This window comes from Notothenia rossii (genome assembly GCF_949606895.1).
Source record: "Notothenia rossii genome assembly, chromosome: 4".
NCBI classification, from domain to species: Eukaryota; Metazoa; Chordata; class Actinopteri; order Perciformes; family Nototheniidae; genus Notothenia; species Notothenia rossii.
The window spans coordinates 4258170-4273169 of NC_136902.1; the positions used below are offsets into that span (position 1 = coordinate 4258170).

General features: G+C 39.7%; 1 protein-coding gene and 1 long non-coding RNA gene across 3 annotated transcripts in view; one reads left to right on the forward strand and one right to left on the reverse strand.

Annotated features, from left to right (window-relative positions):
* LOC307035473 overlaps nt 1-15000 on the forward strand; it is a 296952-nt gene that overhangs the window by 190161 nt on the left and 91791 nt on the right. The window lies entirely within an intron of this gene.
* The window catches only part of tfcp2 (transcription factor CP2), a 24895-nt gene continuing 15547 nt past the window's right edge, over nt 5653-15000 (reverse strand). Inside the window, exons 11-16 of one of the 2 annotated variants that reach the window (XM_079679072.1) lie at nt 13412-13505; nt 11883-11973; nt 11458-11564; nt 9557-9699; nt 8599-8650; nt 5653-8515 (exon numbers count right to left, since the gene is read on the reverse strand). In XM_079679072.1, coding sequence (XP_079535198.1) covers nt 8478-8515; nt 8599-8650; nt 9557-9699; nt 11458-11564; nt 11883-11973; nt 13412-13505 — 525 coding nt within the window. In that variant the 3' untranslated portion in view covers nt 5653-8477. Of the gene's footprint in view, nt 8516-8598; nt 8651-9556; nt 9700-11457; nt 11565-11882; nt 11974-13411; nt 13524-15000 lie in introns of both variants that reach the window. The other variant, XM_079679071.1, reaches the window with a different exon arrangement.

Below are 15000 nucleotides of genomic sequence, written 5' to 3' on the forward strand. Positions count from 1 at the left end.
AGAACTACTGAACCCCTGCAAATATTGTAATAGACACATTTTTGTTATATATTGAACGATTAGTACAAAAAAAAAGTTAATAGGGCAGGAGGGTCTCACGGGCGAGGTGGGCCTCACGGGTGAGGTGGGTCTCACGGGCGAGATGCTGCTCCAGAGGCCCTTCCGCACAGGATATAATTAATTAAGTAATTTAATATCTAGATTACGATTTTTGATATAACATGCTTTCTGTTCATTATATTAATAAATTGTCTTTATGTAATAAGCAAATGCTAAAGCCTCTTTTTATGTTTATTAAATACTTGATAAATTAGGAATTTAATTAGGAGCTTTTGTGCAAAATGGAACATACAGTTAAATAAATATTTCCCGCTTCACACTGATAATGGTTACATGTATGCACAGACACAGAGTGATTGAATAAAGTGGGAATAATCTGATTTATATGAAGCTCAGCTCAAGTTCAACCAGGAAGACCGTCTCTATATCCTGTCATTCACATATTTCCATCTCACTACTCTCTCCCCTCCAATCAGATCCACCTATCAACTTAATCTCTATTCCCACAAGCCAATCAGGGCGCATCGCATTCATCTGCGTATTCCTCCCAAGATGAACAAATCCCCCTTTCCTTCAGGTTCTCTGTCATGTCGTCTGTTCGGTAAAAACCTTTTGACTCACAGTAAAATAACTTCAACCTGCTGACACACACACACACACACACACACACACACACACACACACACACACACACACACACACACACACACACACACACACACACACACACACACACACACACACACACACACACACACACACACACACACACACACACACACACACACACACACACACACACACACACACACACACACACACACACACACACACACACAATGTATGTTCTGCAGATGAATGACTTACTTTTTAAAAAGGTAATTATTATTTGACTCATGGTGCACATTTGAACTGGGTTAACACGTCACATGCTGCTGACGGACACACACTGCAGCTTGATCTGTATACGAGATATTTTAACGGTATCTAAGGGAAAATCTAGCCTTAAATATGACCTATAATAAGTCACGTATGTAAAACAACGTACAGTGTAACTGGAGCTAAAAATATGTCATGAGGAAAGATCCTAGAGTGAATAATAAACCACTGCTGCAGACATGTAGAGGGGATTTGTTTGGTCATAAAAGACTCAAATTGAACGTTAAAGGATGAGCCAGGAGTGTGGAAGTATTGAATGAATGCACCTGTGCAGTGAGATGTTGCAGATATCTGTTTGTGTTTGCAAATAAGAGTTCAAAGCAGCACATGCATTCAGATTCGATGTTCCCTCTTTGCAATGAGGGTTTAACCGGATGTAACACCTGCAGAGGCTAACAACACTTACTGATGTTCACTTAAGGTGTTGGTATACTTAAAGCAGGATGAACTTGAAGTAGAGATGTGACAATTAGGCAATACATAAATAATAGCCAAGTATTTTGTCCACGCATTAATGTTGGAAAATGCAGTTTTAAGCCTATTCATTAAGGATGTTTGTTTCTCTGTATGATAGCACGATACAGTGAATATATCTGGCCTTTCCCGGGCGTCCACATAGACAATCAACTGGACTGGAGTAAAAACACTGAGGCCCTATATAAGAAAGGCCAGAGTCGCCTGTATTCCCTCAGGTCCTTTAACGTCTGCAGCATTATGTTGCAGATGTTTCATGACTCGGTGGTCTCCAGTGTGATCTTCTTTGCTGTAGTGTGTTGGGGCAGCGGGGTGAAGACAGCTGATGCCAACAGACTCAACAAGCTCATCAGGAGAGCAGGCTCTGTCCTGGGAGTGGATCAGGAGTCGTTGGCAGTGGTGTCGGAGGGGAGAATGCTGAGGAAACTTCTCAGCATTCTGGACAACGGGTCTCACCCCCTGCACGCCACACTGGTTTCCTACCGGAGCACTTTCAGCCACAGACTGAGACCACCCATAACCACCACACAGCGCCACAGGAGGTCTGTCCTCCCAGTGGCAATCAAACTCTTTAACTCTTCACCCCTAAGTAAAGGGCACTGAGAACTTCCACACCAACACTATGTACACTCGCTGCTATATATATAGAACTATGTGCAATATTATATTATATCATTATTATTAGTATTATTAATAATGCTATGATAACGTGCAATTACGTAACTGCCACTACGTTTTAATTTTTTTGCACTATAACTACTAAATACTGCTAATAATAATTGCATTGATTGTGTGACTTTCTAAGTTTCTACGTTTCATGTTGTCTGTGGATGTTTAATTGCTCTTTTTGCTGCTGTGTTTATTGTGTTTATAGTATTTTGTTAATCTGGCACAACAATTTCCTTCGGGATAAATAAATTCTTATCTTATCTTTCCCAAACTGGGATGAACTAAATGAGTCGTTTAGAAAATAATCCTTAGTTGGACGGTGCAGAATCACTGACAGTAGCACACAACTTCTGTTTTAATTCATCCCTTTAACCTAATTTAAGTCCTTTTTCGTTCATAAATGTCAAAAAGGGCAGTTATTAGCCTCTCAGATGAAGAATTGGTGCGTTTTCTGTGTTTAATATCATATTGTGCGCATCTTTGGACATTTTAAGACATCATCTTGGACTTTTAGGAGCTAGGATGGACATGTACTACACCAATGCTTAATTCATAATATATTCATTAGATGGACTGAACCTAGTTTGGGTCATTCTTCATTCATTCATTCATTCATGTCAGAAAATGCGGTTTCCAGCCTCTTGAATCTGGAGATTTGCTGCTTTTCTCTCTTTTATATCCTAATAAAGTCATTATCCTTACACATTTTAGGACACTTAGTACACCAAATCATTAAGGTAAGTAATCGCAACATGGACCGCGCCAAATCAGTTTCAATGAGGATTTTCACGCATTCATGTAAAAAAAAAAAAATCGAGTTTTAAGCTCCTCAAATGTGAAGAATTGTCTCTTTTCCCTGTTTGATATCATATTAAAGTGATTATGTTTCCACATTTTACAACATGTAATGCATCACCTGGGACTTTGAGGAGCTGGGGTGAACATGTATTACACCAAATGATTAATGAAGTGAATAATTGTTAGCTGAACTGAGCAAAATCCCTGAAAGTAGCACACAAATGGACTTTAAATGTGGATTTCCCGTGTACCCCGCTTCAAGTCATTTATTATGCATTTATGACAGAAAACGTTGTTCTCAGCCTCTCAAATCTGGAGAAAAATGTATATCTTTGGACATAAGGCCATCATCACCTTGGACTTTTAGGCGCTGGGATGGACATGTACCACACCAGATGATTCATTAACACGATATTCATCACACGGGCTGCTCCAAATCAGATTGAATGTGGATTGTCTTCCTACGTAACCAATTAAACACACCTGGAGAGGCTGCACATGTGTAATACAGATGTTAGTGTGCTTAAAGCATGATGGATGTGAGCCACCTGGGGACTCACAGAAATAGGGAAGACAAATTCTGATCCTGTGAATACAATCAGACTTCCTGTTAGCAGCTGGGTGTAACACACAAAGTGACCTCATGTATTTACCTTCAGGGACACAGAGGAGGGGTTATTTGTTCAACTGTGTGCAATGTATGTAGGATCTGCCTGTTGGGGGAGGATAGTATCAGTGTGACAGCCGTAACACACACACAGACACACACACACACACACAATGAAATACCGGTTAATGAAACACTAAACCCTCTTACCTGGGGCAGAAGCAGGGACCCTTGTTCCAATGTTTCTCCAGCAGAACATCCACCTCCCTCCGCCCTGAGAGAAGCTTTCTGCAGCCTGTAATGTGTGTTTTAATATGTGTGTGTGTGTGAGTCTGACTGTATAGGCTACTTGTGCTCCATGCTCATTGTTCTGCACAGCTCCAGAGATCTGTGTCACTCTGCATTGAAATGCTGCAGCTGTTTGCAGGACAGCGTCACAAAAACAGCTGAGGTGCGTTCAGGAACATTGTCTGAGCAGCAGGAGGATATAATAGTAATCTTTATGTGTCTAATGTAAGAAAGAAATCCACTAGGGGTTCGTTAGTCCTCCTCACCGGGGCGGCTTCGGGCGGAGCTTACTTCTGTCTCCTTGGCAGATTGTGGTTGCTTTCTTTTAAATCATTTCTGTTTCTTTGGTGTGAAAAATAGTGCAGATGTAGAGACGAGAAGAAGAAGAAGAAAAGAAGACGCCTTCAGGTGCTCCTGTTCCGCCCCGGCTCCCCGTCTCTATGTAACAATGGAGGAAGAAATTCTTCCCTGTAGACGTATATATACTTACTGTGACGTCACCGGCATGCCTTGCGCCAGAGCATGCTGGGAAATGTAGTTTTTTTCTCTCCTTTCTTTCTTCTTTGTTCACGTTGTGCAAAAAATAAACGTTTAGATTGAGACAGCATGGTGACATAAACGATATTAATAAAAACCCAACTAAATCTGAGTTACTGTTTTTAACGTTATTATTATTAGTCTTAGACAGTTTCCATGGCAACGTTACTGCAGGTGAGCCCTCAAATCTGTCCATCAAAAATAAACATCCTGATATACACCTGAACATCAGCAGGAGAGGACTCTTTAAAGTAGAGACACTACATACTGATATACACCTGAACATCAGCAGGAGAGGACTCTTTAAAGTAGAGACACTACATACTGATATACACCTGAACATCAGCAGGAGAGGACTCTTTAAAGTAGAGACACTACATACTGATATACACCTGAACATCAGCAGGAGAGGACTCTTTAAAGTAGAGACACTACATACTGATATACACCTGAACATCAGCAGGAGAGGACTCTTTAGAGACACTACATACTGATATACACCTGAACATCAGCAGGAGAGGACTCTTTAAAGTAGAGACACTACATACTGATATACACCTGAACATCAGCAGGAGAGGACTCTTTAAAGTAGAGACACTACATACTGATATACACCTGAACATCAGCAGGAGAGGACTCTTTAAAGTAGAGACACTACATACTGATATACACCTGAACATCAGCAGGAGAGGACTCTTTAAAGTAGAGACACTACATACTGATATACACCTGAACATCAGCAGGAGAGGACTCTTTAAAGTAGAGACACTACATACTGAAATACATCTGAACATCAGCAGGAGAGGACTCTTTAAAATAGAGAAACTACATACTGAAATACACCTGAACATCAGCAGGAGAGGACTCTTTAAAGTAGAGACACTACATACTGATATACACCTGAACATCAGCAGGAGAGGACTCTTTAAAGTAGAGACACTACATACTGATACACACCTGAACATCAGCAGGAGAGGACTCTTTAAAGTAGACACTAGATACTGATATACACCTGAACATCAGCAGGAGAGGACTCTTTAAAGTAGAGACACTACATACTGATACACACCTGAACATCAGCAGGAGAGGACTCTTTAAAGCTGTGTGTAACCCATCCACCTTTGGATCTACAAGAAAAGGGAGTTTTTGTCTTTTCTCACAGGATGTATTTCTACATTTTGTCCATAAAGCCATTTAAAATCTCAATAAAACGTTCATGTTTAAACAAACGTTGCATTTTTCCAAAAGAGCTCAAGAAAATGTAGGATATTGTTTTTAAAAAAAAAAAATCACATTTATTTTCCTTCAAACAATATACAGCGATGGCGGGCGGTTCATTGGTCAGTGTTTTAATAATGCTGATGAGACAAATAACCAACAATTGGTGCTATTCGTTCAATACTTGGAGTAAAAAAGGGACTGAATATAAACTAACTGTTCTCAGCAGCTCCATCACAGGTATTAATATTTGGAAGGGAAAACATCCAAAAGCTAGCGTGATGACGTAGAAATGTTAAAAATATTATTCTAATAAAAGATTCCTCTTGAAAGTTTAATGATCTATTTACAAATGAGCAGAAATCAGCATGATGAAATGGATTTGTGCTTATTAAGCCGTTAGAGATGGGAAGCAGATAAATCAATTAATACAATTAATACGATAATCGATTCATATTATTCAAACATTTGCTGATTAAAGCATTTCAAATGTGATCATTGTATGCTTTTTCTTCATCATATCGGACTATAAACGGAATATTCCGGACTTCTTTCTTTGTTTTATGACCTTTTGCAGAGAAATCGGTAAATAAAAAGCAGGTTATTCGATACAGAAAACAATCATTAGTTGCAGCGCTGATAGAGTGGTGCAGGAATGAGTCCGTGCTGTAGTTCTTTTATAGCCCAACATTAGCTTTTTACTTCAGAAATCATTAGGGATGCTCCGATCGATCGGCCCGTCGATCGTTATCGGCCGATATTCACTCTCGGCCGATCAATCGGTGATCTCTATAAATGCCGATCAGGAGAGCGGATCACATGGCGTAAAATGCATGACACTTTTTCTGTGCGCGGCAAAACAAGCTCGTCAAAATGGCTTCACCAGTCTGGCATTATTTTAAGGTGTCCGAAAAAGACATTAAAATAGCGGAATGCAACGTGTGTGAAGCAGAAGTCCTGCAGCTCCACCCGCTGGGACGGACCGGTGAGCGGAGCAACACACACTGGGAGTTAGACCTAACACACTTAGCTATTTGATCTACCTCTGGAACAAGCTACACTAGTTATACATAATTATTCTTCACTGTTGGTTCACTCGTTACTGGATCAGCGTCAGCAGCGAGCTGCATGAGATACTGACAGGCTGTCAGGGGAGAGAGAGAGAGCGAGAGAGAGAGAGAAAGAGAGAGAGAGAGGCTTCCGCTCATTTCTCCCGTGTTATTCTCCAAAGTTAATGTAAACTTGAATAATGTACTTCATTTGATTGTAATAATTATGTTGGTTGTTGTTCGTGGGAGCGCATCAGGTATCCTGGTGTCCATCCGTTACGATTATAAACTTAAGCAATATAAAAATGAACCCCATTAACTGAGTTTTAAACATCAATTTAAATGGAAGATCCCCATAGCCCCAACCCACCCGATCCGACCGGACCCAAAATTCCCGATCGGAGCATCCCTAGAAATCATTAAGTGGTGTTAATATGTGGAAATTATCCTGCGGAACAAAACGTGTTAGTATCATAAACGTTTGTTTGACCCAGAGATTATTTACTGCAACAATCCAAAACTCCACTGAACCAGGGAGATGCTGCCTTCAGGGTCTCTGCACCACTCCATAGGTAACACATGCAGGTGATCACTAACACAGACGGTGTTTCATCATCATTCAGAGTTCATAACCAGGAGATCCTGTGGGCGCTCCACTCTAATTACAAGGACCTATGAGTGTTTAGGAGTCTGGAAAGAGTATTTCCCCGCTCCACAGTAACAGTTAAAACCAAGAAAATTCTTTGTTAGCATCAGCTTCCCTTAAAGTCCTTTATGTGATTGTGTGACCATGTTTCCTGCAGACTGGCATCAGAAATCAGCTATAACAGAGTTTTTTTGCTGCTTTTTTCCATATTTTGGTTGTTGTTTGAAGCACAGCTTTGGCACGCCAGATGCTCGGCTAACGTTGATTTCAGCAGCTGTAGTGCCGCTAACCTCGTTCATGACGAGCAGCGAGAAGAAAAGGAGAAAAGCGAGCGCTAAAAAGGGAGAAAGTGTGAGGAGGGGATCACTTCACAGTCACTGCCTCAGGAGTCAGACAGTAAGGTCAAGTGAGGAGGGGGCGGGGCTTCAGATGTTTTCTCGAGGCGTCCTCCACTTATTCTTCTGCTTGCCGGCACTTGTCGAGTACAACAAAGTTTGATGATAGAAATGTACCGTACGGGTCCGCAGCACGTAGAAACTTCCGGATGCTAACCTGCATATGTTGGGCAATTTGCATAATTAGCATAAGTTGCTAAATAGCTAAACAATAATGGCTTGGTTGATTTGGACAATTTTGTTGTGGTTTCTAAGGTACATTGAGGATGTTGAATCAATTCCTGTCCCTTGTAGCATCAAAAATGTCAGTTATGAGTCCCCTATAATAATAATAATAATAATAATAATAATAATAATAATAATAATAATACATGTGACTTGTATAGTGCTTTTCTAGAAACTCAAAGACGACCCAAAATTCATCAAATCAGTCCTTTCGGAGGTACAAATATGACCACTTTCTGGTTAAAACTGCCATTTATGATCCAAAAAAAATTCAAAAACTGGTCCAACATACTCATAACCTCCGAAACCACTCAAAAACGGTCCAAAATCAGCCGAGTCGTTTTTTGAACTACTGTCTGGATATGCTAATTAACACAACTTATGCTAATTGTGCAAACTGTCCAACATATGCCGGTTAGCATCCGGCAGTTTCTATGTGCCGAGGACCCGTATTATACATTTTCGGGTTCACAACAGGACTCAATGAGCTGGCACACAGACGTTATATAATCCAGGAGCGTCGAGGAATGTGAAGGATTCATCTTTAATTCGGGATTAAAGAGCTCCTGCCTTCACTTCAGGATGATGTGGTAACCGTCATTCGAGTCATCTGGAAGGAAAAAGAAGGGGCGTTATGAATAGAAACCTGCAAATGAGAAAGCTCATCAAGCTCTAAATATAGAAATCAAATACCTTTCATGGTGTCCAGAACAAAACAGACTTCATCCTGGAAGTTCTGAATCATCTGTTAAAAGAGGAAATGGGTAGAAAGACGACATTTTGAGGGGTTTTCCGAACTTCAGTGGGGATTTTTTTTTAAAGATGTTTTGACATTTGATCCTACTTTTACATTGAGTTAGCTGTAATTTAGCCGTTCATGGTGTTTAATTGACAGATGTGTATCTTTCACTCTCAACATGTATGTATTTTACTTTTCATTTATTTTTTATTTTCTATTTTGAGATGTTTATATTCTACATTTGCTCATTTATTTTTAACATTATGTGCAATACCGCATTTTAACATTCTGCTGTATCAAAGAAAAATCCAAATTTGGGAACAACAGACATCTTACCCAAACCCAAGAACTACAATTTTCAGTGCACTTAGATTCTGATCCTGAACACACCACCAGGGATTTCTTTTATTCCAAATACATCAAAGCATCAACTAATATAACTGAGATATTTCACAAAATGTGACAATCAACGAGATTCATTTTCAAATCATGCTCAAAAATATCTCATGCATGGTCAAATATATCACAGCTGCAATCAGGGTGCACAAATAATGTAATTAAAGTCTGGAAAACATTCAAATATGAACCGTTTTTCAATAGATTACCATTGTTTTTGGGCTGGTAAATGGAAGTGATTCAACAACAAACAAATATTTTTTTTTCTGTCCACAACGGACAAATACTTATTAAAGTTGCATCAAAGTCTCAAACAAAAATCTTCAACCAAACCCCCTGATAATCTACGATAGACGGGGGTTACGGAGAGCCAACGGTTAAAATGAAATAAAGATATTTGCTCTCTCAGCCAATTTTGCATTTAAAATAATGCTCATTGTTCTATTGCTTTTCCTTAAAATTGGATAATATTCTGTTGTTGTTGTTGTGTGTAAATCCACAGGGGGTGTTAGTTACCTCGTCGCTGACCAGCACGTGGATGCCGGTGGGTCCCTGTTTGAAGATCTGATTGATTTGTCGTGGCGAGATGTTGAAGAGCTGAGCGATCTTCTCCGTCAGCTCCGAGGAAGTGAGCTCCTCCAGGTAAATAGCGTGATATACTGCAGGAGGAACAAAAAGGTACAAAGAAAGGATTTCAATGAGTTTCTACAAAGTAACATCTCTAGTGTTGATGTTAGGTGTCTGTGGAATAGATATGGAGCTACAGCTGCTTAGCTTAGCATAAAGCCTGACAACTTAAGGCCTGGCTCTGTCCACAAGTAACACAACCTGAACACCGGCACTTCAAAATTCATATATGCAAAGCAAGTGTATTTATATAAACACCTTTCAACACAAGGCAATTCAAAGTGTTTTACAAAAATGAAAGACATTCAGAAAATGGCATTTAAAAGCAAAGATAATCAAATAAACATTAAGAGAAACAATACATGAATAAAAGTTACAGTGCAGTTTAAGATATTATCCTTTGCTCTTTGCACTCATTTCTTGCCCTATTCTTAGTTTTTCTGTTTTCCGATAGGGTCCCCGACTTCTATTTTTAACACTTCAATAGGGTCCCCTACTCCTACGTGTTTTGAACACTTCTAACGGCCCGTCCACACACAGGCATCGAAGAATGCTTTCAACGCTTCGCCCATTCACTTGAATGGGGTGACGTAGAAGATTTTTAATCTTCGCCGAACTGCATTGTGGGGAGCATGGCATGGCTTTGCAAGCATCACGAGCATCTATCGGCATCAGCCAATCAAATCCCGTTTATGCAAATCCCGCCAGTGCAAGCGCAGCCAATCAAACCGCGTGCAAGCTGGGAGAGCCAGACCGCAGTTCATTTCCTCATATTCCAAACGATATATGACGGTAGCAAATCACCCGGTTCTTTACGACCGGAACTATTTACCGGGATACAAACCGGAGGAACCAGGCATGGAGGGAGGTGGCAGAGACAGTGGGTGAAACTGGTAGGTTGTTCGCCTGTTTGGAGAGTTTATATCCAGTTTACTTCGTTTTAACATTGCTATTGCTTTGTATGTCGGGGGCGGGAGATTCATGTGATTGGTTGTTGGTCGCGTTGCTTGCAAAAAATCGCCCAGCTTCAGAAACGCCCAGCTTCAAGATTTTTTTATGCCTGTAGTGTAGACGGGCCGTTAGGGTCCCGGACTCCTAAACCATGTGCACAATTGTAATATATCAATTAAAAGCAGCGGCAAAAACAAAAGTCTTCAGCCTGGATTTGAAAGTAGTCAGAGTTGCAGCGGACCTGCAGGTTTCTGGGTGTTTGTTCCAGGTATATTGGAGCAGAATAACTGAACATACACACATTCCATATTTTTAGTTAAATCCGTATTAGGTCAAGGGGTAAAAAAAACGCCAATCTTAGTAATAATATGTTAACTAGTGTCTGTAAATATACTGTAACCTCATGCACTTGATCTACTCCGTGCAATTGGTTGGATATAACCTGCATTTTGTTGTGAGCAATGACAATAGTCAAATGTTATTTTTATTTTGTAACGTGTCTCCTAGCTGATCAAATCTCATTCATCTTGTCAAGAACTCAGAGTTTAATCTATACATGTTTCTCCAATAACATGCATGAACCATAAACACCAGTCGAGTGCATTGCTCCTGATATTCTTTCCTTTCGTTCGTCATTTTGTCAACACTTCATTAAATACTAGAGTGAACCCTCTCATGTTTCTCCAATAACAAGCATGAACATCAGTCCATTCTAAATACAATATATAACTTAAAAGTAGATAAACTTAGGTTGATCTGAGTTTGTACCTTCACGGTGGATTATTTTAAGTGGCTCTGGAGAAAGCATCGTCTAAATGTAATGTTTAAAGACCACTGACCAAAGAAAGTGTTAGCAGCAGCGTCTCCGTTCTCGTGTTTGGGCTGCTGCTCTCTGGCCTGCTGAGACTCCTGACAGACGTACACCGTCAGCCTGGGACGCACCACCCTGCAGACAGAGAGGAAACAATCAATCAATCAATCAAGGTTTATTTATTTAGCCCAATATCACAAATTACACATTAGTCTCCAGGGGCTTTACACCCTCTGTCCTTAGACCCTTGCAGGAAAAACCGCCCAAAGAAACTCCACGATTAACGGGGAATGAATGTTCTCAAAAACCACGATTGGATCCGGGTGGATGTCAACAAACTTCCAGATGCCGCCCAAAAAGAAAAGTAGTAAGACGGGCGTGCGGCAGGACCACAGGCACGACTCGTGATCCAGACACAACCCGTACATATTGAAGGATATGAAGGACCCTCACCGTCCCTTCAGAGCGTTGAAGAGTCGGATCCCATCAGCCGGTCCACAGATCTGGATCACATCCTCTCTGGTCAGCTTCAGCAGGTCGGCTCCTGGTGAAGAAACAAGAGACTCCATTAGGAAAAGAAAACACTTCCTCGAAACACGATATGGAGGGAGGATAAGGGAGGCGTGTGGCGCAGTGGAGTAGTGCGTTGGTGTTGGGATCAGGGGAGCACAGGTTCAAACCCCACTGCAGTCAGCATGTCGTTGTGTCCCTGAGACACTTCACCCCAAAGTGCTCCAGTGGGGATTCTCCACAGTATTGAGTATGTCAGTCGCTTTGGATAAAAGAGTCTAGCAAGTAACATGTAATGTAATGAAAGAGAGAGCGGTGCAGGACACAAACAGTTAACATGAAAAAAAAACTTTATTTAACGTTTAAATCCTAAAGCAGAATTCTCCCGACAAACAAGGATGTGACAAATACCAACAAAAAGTATTTGAATACAGAACTGATCACACCGATAGGTCTAAACTTGGGGATGCTAAACTCAAGGGTAGCAGGTGAAATCATCCAGGTAATCAAATGGGAGAGACAGGAAGTAAAAACAGACACAACAAAATGTAAACACTTCATAATAAACAGAAAACACTCACAGATAATAACCACACGTGAACACAACCTTCATTCATTATCTCTGTTTCATGGAAAACGTTTGTCCCATCCCATAATACCCATCCCACCACTGTGAAGGTTGCATGTGCTCTGTGTATTTTTGAAAACTTCGGCACAGCTCCTTCACTTTAAATACTCGTAAATTGTATATGATGTATTTTTTAGAGTAATAATAATAAACGGGATTTTTATAGCGCTTTTCCTAACGATCAGAGACGCTTTGCATAAAATCAGAACAGAAACACAAAGCATAGAGTAGTCCTAATCCAAGTGCGGAGTAAAATGGGGAACTCCTGATGTTCCTACTTTTTGTATACTTTTATACATTTCTTCTTATTAAATTGCATTTGATTTATTTCAAATGTGTAAAACAATAATACAAAATAACAATAATAATAATGACAAACTTAAGCAGTGTCAAATTGATAAGCACAAATACTACTCACTCTAAATTATATATATATATATAAAAAAATGATCTCCTTAATTACACTTATTTAATCCCACCCCTTCTGCCAAAAACTAAAATTATATATATAGTTATGTATTTTTTTTTTTTACTTAAAGAAACACATTTTCATTGAATAACAAACAAAAACAACAAATAAATAAACAGATAAATAAACAAATAAATAAAAAAACAAATACATAAAAGAGGTAAATGGTAATCCAGAAAAGATAAAATTACAAACCAAATAATTAAATAAAGCGTAAACACCCAGTTATGATTTAACAGTTTCTTCCTGTATCTGTGAAAATTGTGTCCTTATACATTTAAAAAAAAAAAAAAAAAGGTTTTACGTTCGGACATCTTCTTGTTTAAGTTTCTGAGCAGGTGTTGCACCAGGTGTGTATTTCAGAGCCGTGTTTACCTGAGAAGTTCGTGAAGAGCCGACAGAAAGGGGAGAAGCGGTTTCTTAGAAGCCATTGTTGAGCGTCCTGTGGCGTTGCCGTGGGTAACAGATTCTGCGGGGGAGGAAACAACTGAGGATAAAAAGTGGAATTACAACCTGAACAACATCAACATTCAAGGCTTTTATTGTCATTTGCACATTAGCTACAGTGTAGAAATGGAAATGACATACTTTAGTCACAGGCTCCTCCAACAGAGCAACATGAATATATATATATATATATATATAAGACATAAAACAAATAAAACAGATAAAATAGTGCAAACAAGCGTGGAGAAGTCACGTGGAATTACTGGCTTAAAACATTTAAGAGAGGAGAACATTGAAGCTACCTCGGGCCTAATTCCATACCGAACCCTACACCCTACTTGTCAAAGTAGGAAAGTATTGGAGTACAAATACTTCGTTACAGTACTTAAGAATGTTAAGTTTCTGGTATCAGAACTTTACTCCACTACTTACTTTTCTGACGACTTTTTACTTTTACTTCTTACATTTTGAACACAAATACCTGTACTTTCTACTTCTAACATGTTGAACTCAAATACCTGTACTTTCTACCTCTTACATGTTGAACACAAATACCTGTACTTTCTACTTCTCTCATTTTCCAAACAGGCTGGTTCCTTTAGTTTGAATGTGTGTTTGGTGGCGTGATCATTATTATTTAGAGTCATTGCGTGCCTATTGATTTGAACACGATCCGTGTATCCATCATTTCCTGGTCTTCTCTAAAGAAGAGGGACCAATGAAAACGTTGTCATGTTGCCGTTGGTCACCATGGAAAACTTCATTAGCTAACAATGACATTATTGTTCTATTAATATAAAGGGAGGTCAGGTACTCTTTAAAACAGCTGCTAGTTATGGGTACTTTTTACTGAAGTACATTTCAAAGCCTCTTTACTTTGACTTGAGTAAAGAAGTTTAGTCAGTACTTCTACTTGAGTAAAGAAGTTTAGAGAGTCTGCATTTGGCTTTCTATTTCCATTAACCATACATAAAAGTATGTTTCTAAAAATACTGTAGGCAGCCAAATGGTATGTTAGCATAGCTCTCTGTGTGTGTGTGTGTGTGTGTGTGTGTGTGTGTGTGTGTGTGTGTGTGTGTGTGTGTGTGTGTGTGTGTGTGTGTGTGTGTGTGTGTGTGTGTGTGTGTGTGTGTGTGTGTGTGTGTGTGTGTGTGTGTGTGTGTGTGGTCAAAAACAGTTTGCCCTTACCGGCGGAACCTGAATCCACAATATTATGGGCTCAGAACAGTCTCATAATACACAAATGCACACAGAAGGATCCACACTTGTGTTTTTCAATGCACACGCAAATGTGTTCCATTTCATATTCATGTAAATAAAATCAAAATACAGAAAAAAGTTTTACATATGTATTTTTGATCCTCACATATTTGTTTTCCGTTTAAAACCTGTAAACACAAACCGCTCTCTGTGCACAGGTCGCTGTGCATTCGTGTGTGGGTCTTTTGAGACTCCCCTGACGGTCACCCGATTCGTACTTGTAATCTTTTCTATCTATAGCCAATCAGATGTCTCCT